At 47.9% G+C, this 20,446-nt stretch overlaps 1 protein-coding gene across 7 annotated transcripts; it reads right to left on the bottom strand.

The window, feature by feature from the left end:
* Nucleotides 1–1,179: 1,179 nt before the first annotated feature.
* STING1 (stimulator of interferon response cGAMP interactor 1) lies at nt 1,180–14,179 on the bottom strand. Of its 7 annotated transcripts, none has more exons than XM_084780401.1 (9): nt 14,053–14,179; nt 13,891–13,975; nt 8,167–8,279; nt 7,578–7,804; nt 7,262–7,445; nt 6,935–7,043; nt 3,527–3,765; nt 2,761–2,947; nt 1,180–2,157 (listed from the first exon to the last, which is right to left on the bottom strand). In XM_084780401.1, the coding sequence occupies exons 4-9, from the start codon at nt 7,802–7,804 to the stop codon at nt 1,964–1,966; spliced, it is 1,140 nt and encodes a 379-aa protein (XP_084636527.1). In that variant the 5' UTR covers nt 8,167–8,279; nt 13,891–13,975; nt 14,053–14,179; the 3' UTR covers nt 1,180–1,963. The 7 variants fall into 7 exon arrangements, with proteins under 7 accessions (XP_084636527.1, XP_084636530.1, XP_084636526.1 ...); XM_084780404.1 differs by having other exon boundaries at nt 8,167–8,255; XM_084780400.1 differs by having other exon boundaries at nt 13,891–14,176.
* Nucleotides 14,180–20,446: the final 6,267 nt, after the last annotated feature.

Raw genomic sequence — 20,446 nt, 5'->3', positions numbered from 1 at the left:
GCTGAATGAGGTCAAAATGTGAATTCACAGAGATGAATCCACCTCCTGTGACTGCTTAGGAGGCAGCTGTGTGCCAGGCGATGGTGGTGCATGTTTTTTTTTTTAAGATTTATTTATTATTTATACAGTATTCTGCCAGCATATGAGCTAGCAGGTCAGAGGAGGGCACCAGATCTCATAGATGGTTATGAGCCACCATGTGGTTTCTGGGAATTGAACTCAGGACCTTTGGAAGAACAGCTAATCTCTTAACCTCTGAGCCATCTTTCCAGCTCAGTGGTGCATGTTTTTAATCTTAGCACTCAGGGAGGCAGAGGCAGGCAGATCTCTAAGTTCCATGCCAGCCTGGTCACAGTTCCAGGAGACCCAAGGCTACACAGAGAAACCCTGTCTCTGGGGGAGAAAAAGTGGCAGCTGTGATGCTAAGAGCTGCTTCTTGGCAGTCAGCTACGTGCAGGACACCAAGCATGTCAATCTCGTCCCCTGCTAGTCCTCCCTGAACCTTTCACAGCTCTCTCCCTGGGGAACCTCTGTTCAGTGGCCTCTGCTTCTTTGAACGGTCCCTTCCCTGGGACCCGGCTATGGACCACCTGCGGCATCTGTGCACTAGTTCCACTCAGTCCCGGCTCCCGACCCTTCAGCCTACCACAGGAGACGAGGACACTGAAAGCACACGTGGGGTGTGCCTTCAGAGTGAATGGTGAGCTCTGTCTGAATTGAAATGGCACACATCCCTGACTGCCCTGTGCCAGGCTGGGAAGGAGTGCTGGAAGCCTGCTGCCTACACAGCCAGACACGGATGTCAAGAGTGATGTGTTTCACTGCCTCACAGCTATCACAGCCGGGCAGCAAAAGGACGGTATGCTCCAAGTGGGTAATGTGGGGCATGGCTTTAAAAGGACCGTGTACAAGGGACATGACGTGAGGAGGCCACAGAGGATAAGTACTTCAGGACCACATGAATACCAGTGCAAGGGGCAAGAGGAAGACATATGTTTCCTGAGAAGCAGCCTGGCAGGACAGAACAAATGCTCCTAACTTGGCCTCTTCCCTCTCTCCATCTACTGAACACACATGACCCGAAGCTGGAGGGTCAGAGGTCAGCTGGTACCATCCAGACGGGTCAAGGAAGAGCAGAGAGTAAAGAGTGCCTGAAACATCCATGGGAAATACTTGGCGTGCCCCCTCTCTCTTTAAATTTTTATTTTTTCATATACATTTATATTATTACACACATATAAAATAAACTACATACAGCAAGAACCACAGAACAATGAGGAATTATATTCATGTTACATTCATAGTATTTTGGCTGTTTGTATTTGGCAACCTTGAAGAAAACATATTTCCTATCTCGGTGAGTCTAAAATTCTGAATGTAACTCAATATCTATCATATCTCATCTCTATCACTTAAAACATCTATCTAGACCCAAAGACATCTTAACCCCTAAACTATCTGGTCTTCAACCCCATCAGAGACTTGAGGAGGAGTAAAATTAATTACCTGAGTAAATAGGAAGCACAGGTTAGCAAAGAGAGAGAGAGAGAGAGAGAGAGAGAGAGAGAGAGAGAGAGAGAGAGAGTTTGCTGCCTGGAGAGTCACCCATAACTCTCTAAAACGTTGGAGCGTCATCTTCGGCCTTCTAGCCCAGTATATTTGACCGACATATTAGTGAGGCAGGAACTATTGAGGACTTGCTTTCCCTGTCCCGGCAGAGTTTTTGGCCTATCTCTTAAGTGTGGCAGGTCTTGACACCAAACCTCTACATGTATAGTCCTCACAAAAACCCTAGGAGGACTCCCTGTTTCACAGAGGAGTAGGCTGAGGAGAGGTGAAACGGCTTGCCGGGAGATTGTTGAGACTCGTCTAGAGATGTGAAGTCTCTGTGAGGCCCCCAGCCATTGAGGGAAGGCCCGGTCAGGAGGATCACCTGAAGCCTGGGCAAGGCTGTCCCCATGCCTCAGATGAGATCAGTGCGGAGTGGGAGAGGCTGTTCCATATCACTGATGAGGAGCTTCGGCTCTTGGGACAGGGCGGAGGAAGGAGGCGCCACTGAGGTCTGGGGACCACTCATAGTGACCTCCTCCTTTTCTTCCTGACGAATGTGCCGGAGAACCTCCTGAGACAGGGAGAAGCTGTTCCCCTCTGTGGCTTCTGGAACAGGGATGTAGGAGAAGGGTTGGGTGAGGACCTTCCTCACTCTCAGCAGGGCTGCGTGCACCCTTAGGAACCGTGAGATGGTCCTTCAGCCTCCTTCCCCTCCTCCCACCTACCCTGCAAGCTTCTCAGGGCATCCTAGAGCTAGAAGTAATTATTAAGATCATGGAAGCCAAGCTGGGCGTGGTGGCGCACGCCTTTAACCCCAGCACTCGGGAGGCAGAGGCAGGCGCATCGACCTGAGCTCGAGGCCAGCCTGGTCTACAAAGGGAATCCAGGACAGCCAAAGCTACACAGAGAAACTCTGTCTGAAAAAATAAAACAAACAAACAAAAAATCACGGAAGCCCACCCTCCTGCTTTTAGAGTTTATGTTCAGAAAGAGGAAAAGACCTGCCAAGGGGCCCACAGTCAGGGAGCGGCAGGGTCAAGGCTGGCCACATTTGGGCGGCAAGAAGACATCTGCCATAGCAGGAAAGGACAGGGCACAAACCCTTTGACCACTTGGGAAGGCCCAGAAATTGCTGTTTCCTCGATCTCTAACCTTTTGTGAGACACCGGGATGCCTGATTCCTGCCCTCCAGCCATATTAGTCTCTTACCTTGGTAGACAATGAGGCGGCAGCTGTTTCGAGCCTCAGGGACATCGGCCAGGATGTCCTCAAGTGTCCGGCAGAAGAGTTTGGCCTGCTCAAACCGATCCTCCCGACTGAAGCCAGCTTTCCCATCCTGTGACATGGCAAACAAGGTCTGCAAAGGCGTGGCATACTCCAGGATACAGGCGCCCACCTGGGGGAGGTGAGAACAGGGAGACTGAACCAGGCAGGAAGGACCCTGACAGATGAGTTGTAGACCCTGATGTTGATCCGGCTTTGGCCAGATTCCTTCAGTCTAAGGAACGAGAGTCCTGGGTCGTGACTGCCCTGCTAAGGCCTCTGACGCCTCCTTCCTAACTTCAGGCCAGGGCTGAGTTAAGCCTTCACAGATTCTTCTTCCATGATCCAGGAGCATGGCATTCTGGGAAATGGAGTCTGGGAGCGGGGTCCGGGGTTTTGCCTTGCTGTGGCTTTCCCACACCCACACTAAATTCTTCAAATGCTCTCATAGCCTCCAGTATTGTGCCCCGAGCCTCAATTTCCTCTATTGTAGAAGTAGGGATGGCACCCACCCCACAGAATGGTGGTAAGGGTTAAAATGAGGTGGCCGTGGTATACAGTAGATGCTCCATAAACGTCACTCCTCAGTGTCGTCTCCGTCAGGAATTGAATCCTGTGCAAGCGGGCTCAAGAAGAGTCATAAGCTCTTACCGGTGCGTGGCTAGGGATCCAGGGTTCCTTCCCCCAAGCCCACCCAGCTCTGTGCACTTACCGGCCGCCCGTTCTCCAGAAGTTCATAGACACTGTTGGAATAAACCCGATTCTTGACGCCAGCACGGTCTATGCTATGCTGAGGCAGCATATCTCGGAAGCGAATGTTGGGGTCAGCCACACTCAGGTCATCAGGCATCCCACAGTCCAACGGGAAGAGGATGTACAGCCTTCGGCTCCCCGCACCCCATAGCATGTTGCTGTGCAGCTGATTGAACATTCGGATCCGGGCCTGGAGCCCTGCATTAGGGAAGCCCAAGAAATCACCTCATTAACTTTGTCTCCAGGTCATCAGCCTCCTCAGTGGGTGGGCACGAGACACTTGGGGGATCTGATCTCTCTCATTGTACAGGAAGGAGATTTTGAAGAAGGAGAGAATATTCAAGGACCTTCCCTTCCACCCCCTATTCTGTTCTCGAGTGCGGGTATGTCTGTCTCTGTGTGTGTGTGTGTGTGTGTGTGTGTGTGTGTGTGTGTGTGTGTGTGTGTGTGTGTGTCCGTCCCTAGCTGTCCTGGAATTCCCTGTGTTAGACAAAGGTAACCATGAACACACACACAGATCTGCCTGCCTCTGCTATCCAAGTGATGGGATTAAAAGAAGATGCCACCGTGCCTGGCCCCTGAACTTCTGTCAGTCCCCTACCACCACTACCACAGCAGCCGGGTCCCTGAGAGATTGGCAGAGCCCTGGGAAGTGGCATTCTCAGCTTTCCTTGATGGAGAGTGTCAGGCATCGAGCTCCAGAGCCTTCCTGGCATCCAAGAGATTCAGGAGAGCCATAGGCTGTGGTTGAAAGTCAAGGCGCAGCCACGTGAGCTCCCCAGTACAGTGGCCAAGTGTGCTGGCTCTGCACAGACCTGCCTCCCAATTCCCTCTCCTTGTCTCACTCATTTGTGTAACAATAGGTGGGTCACTTCTCTCTCAGAGACGTACTTTTCTTATCTAAAATATGAGTGGTGGGAGCTAGGCAGATGGCACAGTGGACCAGAGCATTTGCTGCTCTTCCAGAGGTACTGAGTTCAGTTCCCAAAAGCAGTACTGGATGGTTCAAAGCCCCCAGCTCCAGCTCCAGGGGCTCTGACATCCTCTTCCGGGCTCCATGGTCACCTGTACTCAGGTGCACATAGCTACAGACACATGCATACACAAAAAGAAAAAATAAATCTTTGGAGCCAGGTGTGGTGGCTTTGGTCCCAGCACTAGGGGAAGTTGAAGTGGATCTCTGTGAATTTGAGGCCAGGCTGGTCTAAAAATTGAGTCTAACCAGGCATGTTAGCGCATGCCTTTAATCCCAGCAATCGGGAGGCAAAGGCAGGCGGATCATTGTGAGTTCAAGGCCAACCTGGTCTACAAAGTGAGTCTAGAACAACCAAGGTTACACAGAGAAACCCTGTCTCAACCGCCCCCCCCACACACACACACAAGGAAAAAGCCAGTCTAGGACAGGCAAGGCTCTGTTACACAGGGAAACCCTATCTCGAGAAACAAACAAACAAACAAAAAGAATAAATATATAAATCTTTGGTGGTTCATGCTTTTAAAGCCAGCCTTGAAGCCCAGTGTGGTGGCGCATGCCTTTAATCCCAGCACTCAGGGAGGCAGAGGCAAGTGGATTGCTGTGAGTTCGAGGCCAGACTGGTCTACAAAGCAAGTCCAGGACAGCCAAGGCTACACAGAAAAACTCTGTCTGGAAAAACAAAAAACAAAAACAAACAAACAAACAAACAGCTTTGAGAGGCAGAAACAAGCAGAGTTTGAAGCCAGCCTGATCTAGGTCAAGAGTTCTAGGTTAGCTAAAGTTACATAATGAGACCCTGTCTCAAAGATAAATAAATAAATAAAATAAACAGTGGCTAGAGAGATGGCTCAGCAGTTAAGAGCACTGGCTGCTCTTCCGGTGGACCTAGGTTTGATTTCCAATACTCATACAGTGACCACCCGTCTATAACTAAATCCAGTTCCAAAGGATCTGATGCCCTCTTCTGGCCTCCATGGGTAATAGACACACACATTCTCAGACAAGCATGCAGGCCAAACACTCATATGCATAAAAATAAATTTTAATAAAAGAAAAATTAAAAATGAAATATATAAATCTTTAAGAAAATAAGATTAAGCCAGGCAGTGGTGCTGCACACCTTTAATCCCAGCACTGGGGAGGTAGAGGCAGGTGGATCGCAGTGAGTTCAAGGCCAGCCTGGTCTACAAAGTGAGTCCAGGATAGCCAAGGCTACACAGAGAAACCCTGTCTCGGAAAGAAAAAAAAAAAGGAAAAAAGAAAGAAAGAAAAAGAAAAAAAAAGAAAAGAAGATTAAAGTAAAATATGGATGATAATGATTTCATTCAGCATATAAGTTCAAAGAGGAAAAGGTACAGTAAGGAGATCTAGCATGTAATAAATATTTTCAAGCTAGATGGTGGTACACACCTTTAATCCCAGCACTCGGGAGGCAGAGGCAGGTGGATCGCACTGAGTTCAAGGCCAGCCTGGTCTACAAAGCAAGTCCAGGATAGCCAAGGCTACACAGAGAAACCCGTCTCAAAAAACCAAAAAAAAGAAAAAGAAAAACCAGAAAAAGAAAGAAAGACCCTGCCTCGAAAAGGCAGACGGAGAGAGCTGACTCTCTGGCTCACCCACATTCACACACACACAAAATACAAAGCTTAAAGGGAGGGGAAAAGAAAGCAAACAGCATAGATGACCTTGGGCAAAGCACTGGCTAGCCTTTTTGTTGCTGTTTTGCTTTGTTCCTGGGGGTTTTGTTGTTGTTGGGTTTTTTGTTTTTGTTTTTTGTTTGTTTGTTTTTGGTTTGGTTTTTTCTAGACAGGGTTTCTCTGTGTAGCTTTGGCTGTCCTAGACTTGCTTTGTAGACCAGGCTGGCCTTGAACTCACAGCGATCTGCCTGCCTCTGCCTCTCGAGTGCTGGGACTACAGACATGCACCACCACCCCTGGCCCTGACTACCTTTTAACTCAGTCTTACTTACTGTAAACCAAGCATAATAAGCCAATATCCTTGGGCTGGTAAGGTAGCTCAGTGGTAGTGTGTTTACTAGAGCTTCAGATTCAATCCTCAAGCCATCAAATAAAATAATTACAAAACAACCATAATAACCAGCCAAGTGTAGTGGCTCACACCTGAAATCCCAGGCCTTGGGAGAGAGATACAGGAGGGTCAGAAGTGTAAGGTCATCCTCAAATACATAGGGTGTTTTAAAGCACCGCGGGTTTATGAGCTCCCGTCTCAAAGATCAAACTAAAACTCCATAACACCGTTCACGTGGATGGGGATACATTAGGAATTTAATTATATGGTAGACATGTAAATGCTTTGAAAAGCATAGGCAAAAAGTATAGCAAAAGCTGTGTGTCTTGTGGTCTACAAATGAAGATGCAAAAGGTGGCCTACCTGGCAAGATCAGCCGCAGGTACCCCATGTAGTATGACCAAGCCAGCCCATGGGCAACATTGAGGTTCTTTTTTTCACAGACTGCAGAGACTTCCGCTGGGGTCAGGTTCTGTAGACAGCAGAAAGGACCTGAGGGACTGTCAAGGGGCCCTTCTTTTGCAGGAAGCTTTTCCAACATTTGCTCTCACTGATGCTATGGAATCCACCATCTCAAGCCACCCAGATCTCCAATGTTTAAACTAGTCTCAATCCCAGCGGGGAGCTCAGTCAGGTCAACACTAGCCACAGCCCCATCTACCAACACCTACGACGCCATCTGTGTCATACCTGGAGGCCCAGAAGGATGTTTAGGGACTGTGAGAGGCCCAGGATGGCAAGCATCCAACTGAGGTGATGGCCAGAAGTATTTGGGAGGAAGCAGTAGAAATAGAAAGACAATAGCAGCAGGGCCATACGTTGGATGGGGCAGCCCAGGCAGGCGTGTACAGCATTCCAGTAGCTGCCCTGGTACCTGCAGGAGACAGCATCCCGCTTTTGATCCCAGCCCAGATCAACCAATGATGTTCAGGGAAGGCCAAGGTTAGGAGTTAAGAGAATGATGCTTGTTGGGTACCAAATCTCCATGGGGACTGCAGAGGGTTACCTGGAGTGGACATGGCACAGCTCTTCAGCCAGACAGCAGACCTCTTTCAACAGCAGTCCAAGTTGCAGGGAGGCTAGGTGGAGTACCAGGAACTTCAGAGTGTGATTTGGTGGCTCCCCTACCACCCAAAGGATCGTCAGGCTGGCCACCAGCAAGACCAAGGCAGCCTGTTTGGAGCGGTGACCTCGGCGACGTGGGATAGATGGGTGCAGGCTGGAGTATGGCATCTGTGGGCATCAAGAAATCCACAGCTGTGTTTGTGGTCCTCTCCTGCCCTTCAGGGACTGAGGTCCTGACTGAGTCTCCAATTCCTCGTTGCCCAGCTGTCCCCACAGACTGCTCTTGGAGATGCCTCTAGGAGATGCCCTGGGCACATAGCATCCCACAGTATCTGTCTAGGAGAGTTTTTTGTCTTTCTTTTTTTCTGCAAACACAGCGCATACATGTGAGCCCCACTGAGCCCCGACTTCCTCCCTGGTCTGATAAAAAAGGAAGTGACAATCCAAGACCTGGACGGTAAAGGCCAGCCCACGGTCAGCCCTCCCACCAGAGAGTACCAGGACAGGACTGCCCCCATTTCTTACCCTACCTTCTACCTCCTAGATGGAGGTGTTTCTGGAACAGGAGAAACACAAGAGCTGTAGAGCAGCTGCTGGCAAGTGGCCTCTCGATGCTAGACTAAAAATGAAGTGTTAAAAAACACTGTAGAAAAAAACAAAAACACTTCAGCTTCCTCAGTAAAACCACAGCGCTGGCCCCTTTGCCAGATCATAGTTTTGGGTAATCCGGGAACACCCCACCCTGCCAGCCTTGATAAACTAGGTCTGAGTACAGGTGTGGGAGCGAGGCTTGAGTTAGCGCTTACACCCCACCACACCCCACCCCGTCCCCCACTGCCCTTTCCTAACCCCCAAAACTCTGGTGTTCAGGAAGTCATTCCCTTACCAGCAGCCACAGCCCTGAATTCTGGATTCTTCTAAAGCACCGGGGATATAACACAGTCCACTAGATACCCCGCAGGATTCCACACAAGAACCAAAGCTGACACGGCCCTACAGGAGATCCAGAAGCCCAGAAGCCCTCTGCTCTGCTACTGATTGATGTCTGGGACACTAAGAGGAGAGGGTTGGGGCAGTGGAGGGTTGAGAGGGTAAAACAGCACACTTCACTTCCTGAAACCACTGAAACCACGGGCTTTGAGCAAAGAATTGGGGGGGAGAAGCCTGGGAAATGACCACGCCTGTAACGCCAAGCACAGAATAGCTGCGTGGGCGGGTACTAGCACTAAATAACCTGCTGACTTGGTGCAGATAGCCAAAGGGCTTTGAATCCCGGAATCCTGTTTCTCTCAGTCCTATCAGCACACCCCACACCCCAAGGCAGATGGCCCTAAATTCTTTCTCCTGGTTTGTTAGTTTGTTTTTGTTTTGTTTTTACAATTACAGTTTTTTGTTGTTGGGAGAAGGGCACAGACAACTTGTGGGTACAGTTATCTCCTTTTACTCTTTGGGTACCAGGGATCCAACACAGATCCTTGCGCTTAGTGGCGAGCATCTCTTCCCGCTGGCCGACTGTCAAGCTCTTGATCCTTCTTTTGCATGAGGGTGATCTGAACCCAGAGAAGTACAATCAGTTTACCCTAGTGCGTGAGGCTTGGAAGCCTGACGTTTCCCTGGAAGCCAGTTGGCTCTGTGCCTTGTTTTAGGCGCAGATGGAAGATGCCAGGGCACGGTTCATGTACTTTCCCTGGCACAGGGAGAAGCTGACTGTGGCTGCCCCTGGGCAGGAGTAGCTCTTTCGCTCCCAGACAAGAAAATCCTCTCCTGAACCCCTCCCATATCACAAGCAGACACCAGGAAAAAAAAAAACTGGCATTCAGAGATGCCCCTTAACTCTTCCTGGAAAGCCTCTGGATTTTTTAAAAAACTATTTCCTTAAACCGCAGGGAATTCCCTGCGCTTTCTCTTCCTCATAGTTGGCACACAAAGGGCTAAAGGAGAGGTGACGGCATGAGAAAGATGATGACTCCTTGCAGTAAGAATCTGGCTGATTGTTATTCTGTTTTCCTTCACTACATGGACCGATGATACAGACAGTTTACAATTGAGTAGGAGATTGGGCGCAGTGGCACATGCCTGTAATCCGAGAACAGGCACAGTGGCACCTGCCTGAATCCCAACATGGGGGAGGCTGAGGTGCGAAGATTGTGTGGGTTTCAGGAAAGCCTGGTTTGCAGAGTGAGCAATAGTAACAAAGTATTCAGTGAGGGTGGGCCGGCCACAGGGCTCAGAGGTTAAGAGCCCTGGCTGCTGTTCCAGAGAATCTAAGTTAGAGTCTCAGCACCTGCATGGTGGTTCACATCTCAATTCCATGTTCAGGGGATCTAATGCCTTTTCTGGTCTCTTCCAATACCAGGCATGCAAGTGGTACAGGCATACACACAGACAGAACATCATATACACTAAATAAATAAATAAGTGCTTATTGTTTGTTTTCTTTTCTTTTTGTTTTTTGGTGTGTGTGTGTGTGTGTGTGTGTTTGTTTGGTTGTTTTAGTTTCGTTTTGGTTTTCAAGACAGGATTTCTCTGTGTAGTCTTGGCTGTCCTGGACTCCCTTTGTAGACCAGGCTGGCCTGGAACTCACAGAAATCCACCTGCCTCTGCCTCCCTGAGTGCTGGGATTAAAGGTGTGCGCCACCATGCCTGGCTGTTTTGTTTTCAATATCGAGGTAGAAGAAAACCTCTTGACATTGCTTGTGCCTGGCCCTGCTTCCTTCTTGCTCTGGCCCCTACACTCATCCACTGCTCCAGGCACTGGAGTGATGCATGCCACAGAAGGTACCGAGCAGTGTCCCTCAGGAACATTAAGACGTGCCTGGCAGTCAGGAGCAGAGAATGTGGGAGACCGAGGAAGCAGAGAAACCAGTGGAGCCTGGTGAATGGATTGTGGTTACAAGCTGGTGTGGACTGATCACAGCAAAAGTTCCTGGGCACTGGGCAAGAGGAATAAAGCTGCTGAGGGGAAAGCCTCCACTGCCAGGAGTTCCTGCACAGGTTTGCTTTTTTAAAATTTTTTTTTAATTTGTTTGTTTGTCTGTTTTTGTTTTATTTTGAGACAGGATCTCAGGTAGCCCAGGCTATCTTCAAACACAATGTGTAGCCCAGGATGACCTTGAACTCCTGCTCCTCCTGTTCCTACCTCTCAAGTGTTAGGACTACAGATGTGCACCACTATGCCAGTGATGCACATCTTTTGTCCACGCATCCCATGCAGTGCATCCTCCTAGAGACGATGCTGTGCCTGAGCAGGTCTGCTGGTGAATCAGCCTGTTATGCCAGGCCTTGAACTGGCATCAACAACTGAGCAGAACAAATGGGCATAACATTTCTATCCAAGTAAATTGTGTGTGTGTATGTGTTAGAGACACAGTTTCTCTGTGTAACAGAGCTCTGGATATCCTAGACTCAGTTTATAAGTATAAAACATTCTGAAAAGAGACGTATAAGCCTTGGGGTCAGCTAACTCTGTGATGAGGGAAATGGCAAAGGAGCATGCGGGGAGGCATCTATGTACTCTCCAAGGCTGCTATAACTAAGTGTCATAAATCGGGAGGTTCACAACAACATAAATGTATTCTCTAGGCCGGGAGGTAGTGGCTCATTCCTTTGGTCCCAGCACTCGAGAGGCAGAGGCAGGTGGATCTCTAAGTTCAAGGTCAGCCTGGTCTACAGAGTTGAACTGAATGTTTCCCTCCAGCCTCACTTTCTGGGTATCTGTCTTTACCTGGTGGTGTTCCTTTTTCTAAGGACCTGGTCAGATTGGATCAGCGGTCCACACAGTGAGCTTATTTTGTCTCAATTATATTCAAAGTTGTCCAAAAAAAAATTTTTTTTTAAGGTCCCGCCAACAGGCTGCCTGATCTGAAATGCGGTTTCCCCTCAGGGGTACTGAGCGGGTGGGGACTTAGTGCAACCAAGATGTACAAAGATGAGGCACTTGCGGGGTAACTAGGGCTAGAGGTCATTAGGGTGGAGCATCTGTTGTTTAATGTTGGCGGACTTACAAGGGAAAAAAAGGAGTGGAGAGACACACTTACGTCTCTTGTCTCAGCCAGGCAGAGTGGTACACTCCTGTAATTCCAGTGCTTGAAAAGCAATGGAAGCGAGAAGTTCAAGGTCATCCTTGGCTAAACAGTGAGTTGTAGGACAGCCAGGACTGAATAAGAGCCTATCTCAGAAATCCGAAATAAATAAATGACTACATGCCTTCTGTCTTCGGCAACATAATGCCCTGCCTTGTCATTTTACCAGCAAGAAAGTTAATACTGAATGAGGTCCTTTGACCTTGGGCCAGAACTACAAATTGAAATCAAGCTGTTCTCTTTGTGACTTACCGAGTTTGCACTGTGCTTTTGACAACAGAAGACAGACAGACAGACAGACACACACACACATTGTTGGAGACGCAAATGCCTGACCTGGCCAGAGGCCTGGAGAGCTGACTAGGACCTTAAGGCCAGGCCTGGGAAATATCCTGTGAGAGGGCTTGCCTAAGACTGTCCTTGACATAGAGACAGACCAGCCTTAGAGATGGGCAAGGAGTCTGTATTTGTCTGAGATTGACTTTCGCCAGCCAAGGAAGAGGCCGAAGGCCGTGGAGGGTAGATAGCTTAAGTTGCTGCCTGCCATACAGGCCACTACACAATTTTTGTAGTTGTTTTTTTTTCTGTCCAGACACCCAGAAGGGCTAGTCTGAACAGATTCTTACTTCTGTTTCCTGCCAGTTCTTCCGTCTTCTCTGACACTCATAGTGATGTTCTTGGAAGAGAAAGAGCCTCCTTTACCCATTCAGAGGAAGCCTCATGCTGACAAAGCGTGAATATGTCTGATGGCCTCTGGCCTCTCAGAGCCACTGTGCCCTCACTCAATCTCAGCATTGCTTAATCCTAGTAGGATGTCAACATTGGGGAAGTTTTCATCTCAGTGACCCCAGCGGATCTGTGACCCAGTCTGACTTGTGTCTTTAGCTGCCCGCCCTCTCGCCAGGTGTGATTGTGTGTGTTATGATGCTAACATTTAGAAGGCGGAGCCTGGAAGACAGCGAGACTAGCCTGCAAAGCATAATTATGCAGCAAAAATTACACTTGATCTTAGCCAAAAAGACCAAGAAGTGGTAGCAGCAGAAATTATGTTTGTGGTTTGATTGAGTCATCACCAGTGTTGATAATTTTTTTTTCATCATCCTGAACAGATACACTTACCCATGAGTAACAACTTTCTATTCCTCTTTCTCTCAGCTCTTGTTCATCTCGTCTAACCTTCAACCTCTAACTTCTGCCTTCCCTAGATTTTCTTTTCAGACTGTGTGGTGTTCTGATTTTTTTTTTTTTTTTTTTTTTTTGGATTTTCAAGACAGGGTCTCTCTGTGTAGCCTTGGCTGTCCTGGACTCGCTTTGTAAACCAGGCTGGCCTCGAACTCACAGGGATCCGCCTGCCTCTGCCTCCCGAGGGCTGGGATTAAAGGCGTGCGCCACCATGCCCGGCTTGTTCTGATTTTTTTTTTTTTGAGTTATCAACTCAAGGTGTTGGGTTTTGTAACAGGATCCCAGGCCTTAGCACAACTGACTCCATGGTGGAAGCTCCGTGCAGACCATAAAATTCAGCACGTACACAGCACCACCCGCCAAAATGAAAACAAAGACCTACTCCGTCAATGTCCATAGTTCTAGAAAAGTCTCTACCCAGCACTCAGGAGGCAGAGGCAAGTGGATCGCTCTGAGTTCGAGGCCAACCTGGTCTACAAAGAGAGTCCAGGACAGCTAGGGCTACTCAAGAGAAACCCTGTCTTGAAAACCTAAAAAAGAGGGGGTTGGAGAGATGGCTCAGCAGTTAAGAGAATTGACTACTCGACTCTTCCAGAGAACTGGGGTTCAATTCCCTGCACCCACATGGCAGCTCACAACTGTCTGTAAACTCCAAGATCTGACACCTTCACACAGACATAGATGCAGGCAAAACACCAATGGACAAAAACTAAAAATAAATTAAAAATTTTTGGTGGGGTTTTTTGTTTTTTGTTTTGGTTTTTTTGTTGTTGTTGGTTTTTCTAGACAGGGTTTCTCTGTGTAGCCTTGGCTGTCCTGGACTCACTTTGTAGACCAGGCTGGCCTCGAACTCACATCGATCCACCTGCCTCTGCCTCCCAAGTGCTGGGATTAAAGGCATAAGCCACCATACCAAGCTAAATTAATTTTTTTTTTTTTAAAGAAAAAGAAAAAAGAAAGAAGGAAAGCAACGTCTCTAAATGCACTAACCTTGCTTTTCGGCTTCTGTAGTTCGGCTTCTGGCTGACTGAAGAGTGGCAACTCAGGATGTGGTTTTCGCTCTTGAAAGCTCTCCCTGAGAAAGGCTCTGGGTTATTCTGGGATCCCCAACACCCAGTGTAGTTGCCCGACTTTCTATTGGCTTAAACTCACGTCTGAGTGGTCTTCTCTGGTGGATTCCCCAACAACAGGTTTAATTATGGCATTGTCAAACAAAGTGTGTTTAGCAGACCCTCACCCACACACACACACACTCCCTGTCTCCTTCTACCCTCTCCTGTGTCTGCCCCTCAGACTCCTGCCTACTTTCACTTCGTACTTCACAAGCCTCTTTTTGCCCTTCCCTCCACTTCCCCCAGCGCCTCTACTCCCTCTTGGTCTCCTTTCTAGCTTTTTTTTTTTTTCCAGACAGAGTCTCTCTGTGTTAGCCTTGGCTGTCCTGGACTTGCTCTGTAGACCAGGCTGGCCCTGAACTCACAGAGATCCGCCTGCCTCTGCCTCCCGAGTGCTGAGATTAAAGGTGTGCTACCGCGCCTGGCTCTTCCTAGCTTTTTTTAAAAAATGGTTTTACCCACATTTACATGAATTTATATGCATGTAATACATTACAAGCCAGGATCAAGGCCTGTCCTTAGCCACAAGGTGAGTTCCAAAAAAGCCTGAACTACAAGAGCGCCTGTCTCAGTGCAGAAAGATGGCTCAATATATAAAGGGGAAAGTGTAATTGCTAAATTTAATTGTTTAAAGATTTATTTATTTATTTATTTATTTATTTATTTATTTATACAATGTTTTGCCTACATGTACACCTGCATGCCAGGAGAGGGCACCAGATCTCATTATAGATGGTTGTGAGCCACCATGTGGTTACTGGGAATTGAACTCAGGACCTTTGCAAGAGAAGCAGTGCTCTTAACCTCTTAGCCATCTCTCCAGCCCCTGCTAAATTTAATTTTTTAAAAATCTAGAGGCCTGGAGAGATGGCTCAGTGGTTAAGAGTCCTGTCTTCTCTTCCAAAGGTCCTGAATTCAATTCCCAGCAACTACATGGTGGCTTACAACCACCTATACTGAGATCTGGTGCCCTCTTCTGGCGTGCAAGCTCACAATGCAAGCAGAACGCTGTATAAATAATAAATAAAAGGAACCTTTTAAAAAATCTATAAGCTGGGAGGTGGTGGTGCATGCCTTTAATCTCAGCACTTGGGAAGCAGAGACAGGCAGATCTCCAAGTTCAAGGCCAACCTGGTCTACAAGATTGAGTTCCAGGAAAGCCAGGACTACAAGAGAAACCTGTCTTTAAAAAAAAAAAAAAAAGGAGAAGGCTAAAGCAGGTCAGGATCTGGGTTAGTCAGAACTACAGAGTGAGTTCAGCTTGGGCAACCTAGAGAAACTATCTTAAAATTCCAAAGTTTAAAAAGGGATCAGTATATGGCTCTGTGATATTGTTGGGTAATAGCCTCAGGCCATGAGGAACTGAGTCAGGGTATACAGGGCAATAGCCCCTAGCCATAAAGCATGGATTAGCAGCAGCCTGACTGATCTGCTCCACCTGTACAAACAAACAATAGGCCCCACTTATCAAAAACAACCCACCCTGCTCCTAGTCAAACCACAGAAAACAGTTGTCACTTCCTGGTAGCTGCTCTTGTGTGTGTGTGTGTGTGTGTGTGTGTACCTCAACCTCAGAAAGATTGAGCCCCTTTGCTATTTCAATAAAGCAGACTCAGTCAGTTTTCTCAACAACAACAGCAGCAAACTTTCCATGATCTGTCCACAGAGAGACCTCACTAAGAAGCCTCCTCAGTAGTCAGGCATGGTGGCACACACCTTTAATCCCAGGACCCAGGGAGGCAGAGGCAGGTGGATCTCTGTGAGTTCGAGGCCAGCCTGGTCTACAAAGTGAGTCCTGGACAGCCAAGGCTACACAGAGAATCTCTGTCTTGGAAAAAAAAAAAAAGACTCCTCAGGATTCTACCTCACAAGTGCTAGGATGACAGGCTTGCACCACCAACCCAAAGTGTTTTAATGGCATATGTGTGTGGTATACGCACATGTGAATATGCCTGTGTACAAAGTCCAAATGAGGTCATCTGGTGTCCTCTATTACTCTGTACCTTATTCCTTCAACAAAAAGTCTTTCCCTGAATTCATAGCTTGCATTTTCAGCTAGTCTGGCAGGCAGAATGCTCCACAGAGCCTCCTGTCTCTATCCCCTATGTGTTGGTGCTACAGGCGTGTGAAAGACCATGCCTCGCTTGTTACATGAACGCTGTGGTGGTATGGCCCCCATAGATTCATGGGTTTGAATGCTTGGCCATAGGGAGTGGCACTATTAGGAGGTGTGGCCTTATGGGAGAAGGTGTGGCCTTATCGGAGGAGGTGTGGTCTTTTTAGAGGAAATGTGTCTCTGTGTCACTGTGGAGGTGGGGCTTTGAGCACTTAAATGCTCAAGCTAGTGAAACACATCCAGTCTCCTTGTTACCTGCAGATCAAGATGTAGAACTTACTCTCTTGAGGCCAGCCTGGTCTACAAAGCCAGTCCAGGACAGGCAAGGCTACACGCAGAGAAACCTTATCTCGAAAAACCAAAAAAAAAAAAGAAAAAAAAAAAGAAAAAAGAAAAAAGAATAGAATAGAATAAAAAGGAAAGGAAAGCTGTAGAACTCTCAGTTCCTAGAGCACAGTATCTGTCTGCACGCTGTCACGCTCCCCACCATGATGATAATGGACTAAACCTCTGAAACCGTAAGCCAGGCCCAATTAAACAACTTTCTTTATAAGAATAACATTGGTCATGGTTTCCCTTCACATCAATAGAACTCTAAGACAGAAGTTAAGATCTGAACTCAGGGGCTGGAGAGATAACTCAGAGGTTGAGAGCATCTGCCTGCTCTCCCAAAGGTCCTGAGTTCAATTCCCAGAAACCACATGGCTCACAACCATCTATAATGAGATCTTCTGGCCAACAGGTGTACATGCAGGTAGAGCACTGTATACATAATAATAAAGAAATAGATTTTTTTTTAAAATCTGAACCCAGGTTCTTCTGGGAATACAGCAACACTCGTTTTGTTTTGTTTTGTTTTGTTTTGTTTTGTTTTGTTTTTGAGACAGGGTTTCTCTGTGTCGACTTGGTTGGCCTGGACTCGCTTTGTAGACCACCCGCCTCTGCCTCCTGATATTATAGGAATGTGCTACTGCACCTGGTTTACAGCAACACTCTTAACAGCTGAGTATCTCTTCCACTCCCTTTTGGGTTTTGTTCTCTTTTGATGTGGCTTTTTTTTTTTAAGATTTATTAATTATTGCCAGGCATGGCAGCGCATGCCTTTAATCCCAGCACTTGAGAGGCAGAGGCAGGCGGCAGATCGCTGTGAGTTTGAGGCCAGCCTGGTCTACAAACTGAGTCCAGGATGGCCAAGATAACATAGATAAACCCTGTCTCAAAAACCAATAAATAAATAAATAAAATTATGTATACAATGTTCAGCCTGCATGTACACCTGAAGACCAAAAATGAGCAACAGACCTCATTATAGATGGTTGTGAGCCACCATGTGGTTGCTGGGAATTGAACTCAGGACCTCTGGAAGAGCAGGTGGTGCTGTTAACCACTGAGCCATCTCTCCAGCCCATCGCTTCTGTTTTTGTTTTGAGAAGGAGTCTGCTAAATAGTCCTCGATGGTTTTGAACTCAAAAAGATCCCCTGTGTCTGCCTCTGCAGTGCTGGAATTAATGGGGTTCACCATCACTCTTGGCTTGTTTTGTTATTTTTAGACAAGTTTTCATGTAACTCAGGCAGGACTCAAATTCAGTATATAAGCCAAGGTGGTCTTGAATTCCTTATTCTCCTGCCTCAGCCTCCCACAATCTGGTATTATAGCCATGAGCCACCATACCAGGCTTTACTTGTTTCTTGTTTTTGTAGTGTTTTGTTTGTTTGTTTTTTGTTTTTTGTTTTTTGAGACTGAGTTTCTCTGTGTAGCCTTGGCTGTCCTGGACTCGCTTTGTAGACCAGGCTGGCCCCGAACTCACAGCGATCCGCCTGCCTCTGCCTCCCGAGTGCTGGGATTAAAGGCGTGCGCCACCACGCCCGGCTGTTTTTGTACTTTTGAGATAAAGTTTCTCTGTGTAGCCCTGGCTGTCCTGGAACTTGCTCTATAGACCAGGCTGGCTTTGAACTCATAATTTCTTACCTCTGCCTCCTGAGTACTGGGATTAAAGATGTGCACCATCAGGCACAAATCACCAGGCTTTTTTTTTTTAAAGATTTATTTATTTATTATGTATACAGTGCTCTACCTGCATGACGAAAGAGGGCATTAGCTCACATTATAGATGGTTGTGAGCCACCATGCGGTTGCTGGGAATTGAACTCAGGACCTCTGGAAGAGCAGACGGTGCTCTTAACTTCTGAGCCATCTCTCCAGCCCCAGCCTTCCTCTTTTGACCATAGATGGCATACAGAAGAGAAGCTAAAGTGAGCGTCAGACTTTGCTTGGAGATTAGGAAATTCTTTCTAATAACATACACTGCCTTGGGTAAAGAGTGAGGGGCATTACAGATGGGTTTGCAGGAAGCCTGGTGTGCTCTGTGAGCCACAAGCTGCAGAAAGATTCCAAACTGTCCTGTGATTCTGCATCGCAAGGTCCTGGGCCAGCTGAGCTGTTAAGGAAGTCTCAAGGATGCCTTTGTGGTGGGAGGAGGGGGAGCGGTGTGTTTCTCCACTGGAGGAACCTGCTTCTGACTTGGGCTGGTGGAAGAGAGCTGGCCAAATTCAATTCCCATTTCCGCATGAGCCTGCATCTTCCCGGGCCTATGAGGTGCTATGTGGATGGCACTAGCGACACCTGCTGGCCAGTTAAACTAAAAGACAGTTGTCTTCTGGGTTCAGGTTTGTACCTCAGGGACTAGAACAATGTCTGGCTTAGAAAGAACTCTCTTCAAGCCGGGCGTGGTGGCGCACGCCTTTAATCCCAGCACTCGGGAGGCAGAGGCAGGCGGATCGCTGTGAGTTGTGAGTTCGAGGCCAGCCTGGTCTACAAAGTGAGTCCAGGATGGCCAAGGCTCCACAGAGAAACCCTGTCTCGAAAAACCAAAAAAAAAAAAAAAAAAAGAAAGAACCCTCTTCTTTGAGGGGTAAAATGACTGAGAGAGAGAGCACTTGGGAGGCAGAGGCAGGTGGATGCCTATGAGTTCGAGTCCAGCCTGGTCTACAAATGGAGTCCAGGACAGCCAGTCTGGAAAAACCAAGGGGGGGGGGTGGGGGGAAAGAAAAACCAAAAAACTGTGGAAATGAAAAGGGGGATGCTGAGGCCCCAGGCTGGAGGCCTACCAGGCAACCAATTAGGACCCCAAGAAGGGGCCAGACAATTCACCTGCTCACGCATGTGCAGATGGGTGAGCCTCTGGTGGTTTTCTCCATCTCTCTTCTGTTCCTGACCTGTGTTCCAAGGACACCTGTGAGGCAGGGCAAAGCGCTATTTGAGGAAAGGACAAGTTAATTAAAGCTGCACCTGCATCTGGGCTCCATCGTGCTCAGGAGCTATGAATAGAATGCTCCTTTCAGAAAGAGGTCTCTGGTGTGCAGTTCCTTGCTAGAGCATGTGCTCAGCATGCATGATCCCGGCCAAAGAGTAAAAGGGAGGGAGGCAGGAGGGAGGGAGGGAGGAGGGAGGGAGGAGGGAGGATGCGGAGAAGGCACTGAAGTCCAGAGAAGGCAGAAACTTCACGTTCCACAGCCAGACTGCCTCAGAGCCAGGACTCCTAGGCCTAGTTCCTTGAGCCATAGCAGATGACTCCCTAAGACAGAAACACAGACAAAAGGAGCCCAGTGGGAACAAGCCAGGCCCCTTAGCCTGCAGGCAGGAAGTGCTATGTCTTCTGTGGACTCTGAAGCCTATCCATACCCTCCAACCAAAAAACTACTGTCTGCCCTAAACCAGGTATGCATCCTCACTGACTCACCTACATCCCTTCCCCCAAGGGCTCTGTCTCTTTGTTTTTATGATTTATTATGTATAGTGTTCTGCCTGCATGTTCACCTGTGGGCCAGAAGAGGGCACCGGATCACATTACAGATGGTTGTGAGCCACCATGTGGTTTCTGGGAGTTGAACCCAGGACCTCTAGGAAAAGCAGTCAGTGCTCTTAACCTCTGAGTCATGTCTCCAGCCACCCCAACCACCCTGTTTTATACATATCTCTCCAAAGGTGTGGACTAGCTTGTCCCCTGGGAACCATTCCCTTGACCACAAAGGATTGCTGGAAATGTGAAAGAAACTAAGTGCTAAGTGCTTAGAAGAGTGCTTGGTACATGGGAAACATCTATTATGATCTGTAACTACCCAAATTTGAAAAGCTGAAGTTAAAGAGAGAACTGCCACAAACCAGGCATGGTGGTGCATGCCTGTAATCCCAGTACTCAGGGAGGTAGAGACAGACAGATCTCTGTGAGTTCGAGGCCAGCCTGGTCTACAAAACGAGTCCAGGACAGCCAAGGCTATACAGAGAAACCCTGTCTCAAACAAAACAAAATAAAACAGA

Source organism: Acomys minous (assembly GCF_964271855.1).
Source record: "Acomys minous genome assembly, chromosome: 4".
In the NCBI taxonomy this organism is placed as follows: Eukaryota; Metazoa; Chordata; class Mammalia; order Rodentia; family Muridae; genus Acomys; species Acomys minous.
This window is presented reverse-complemented; position numbering and strand designations above follow the sequence as displayed.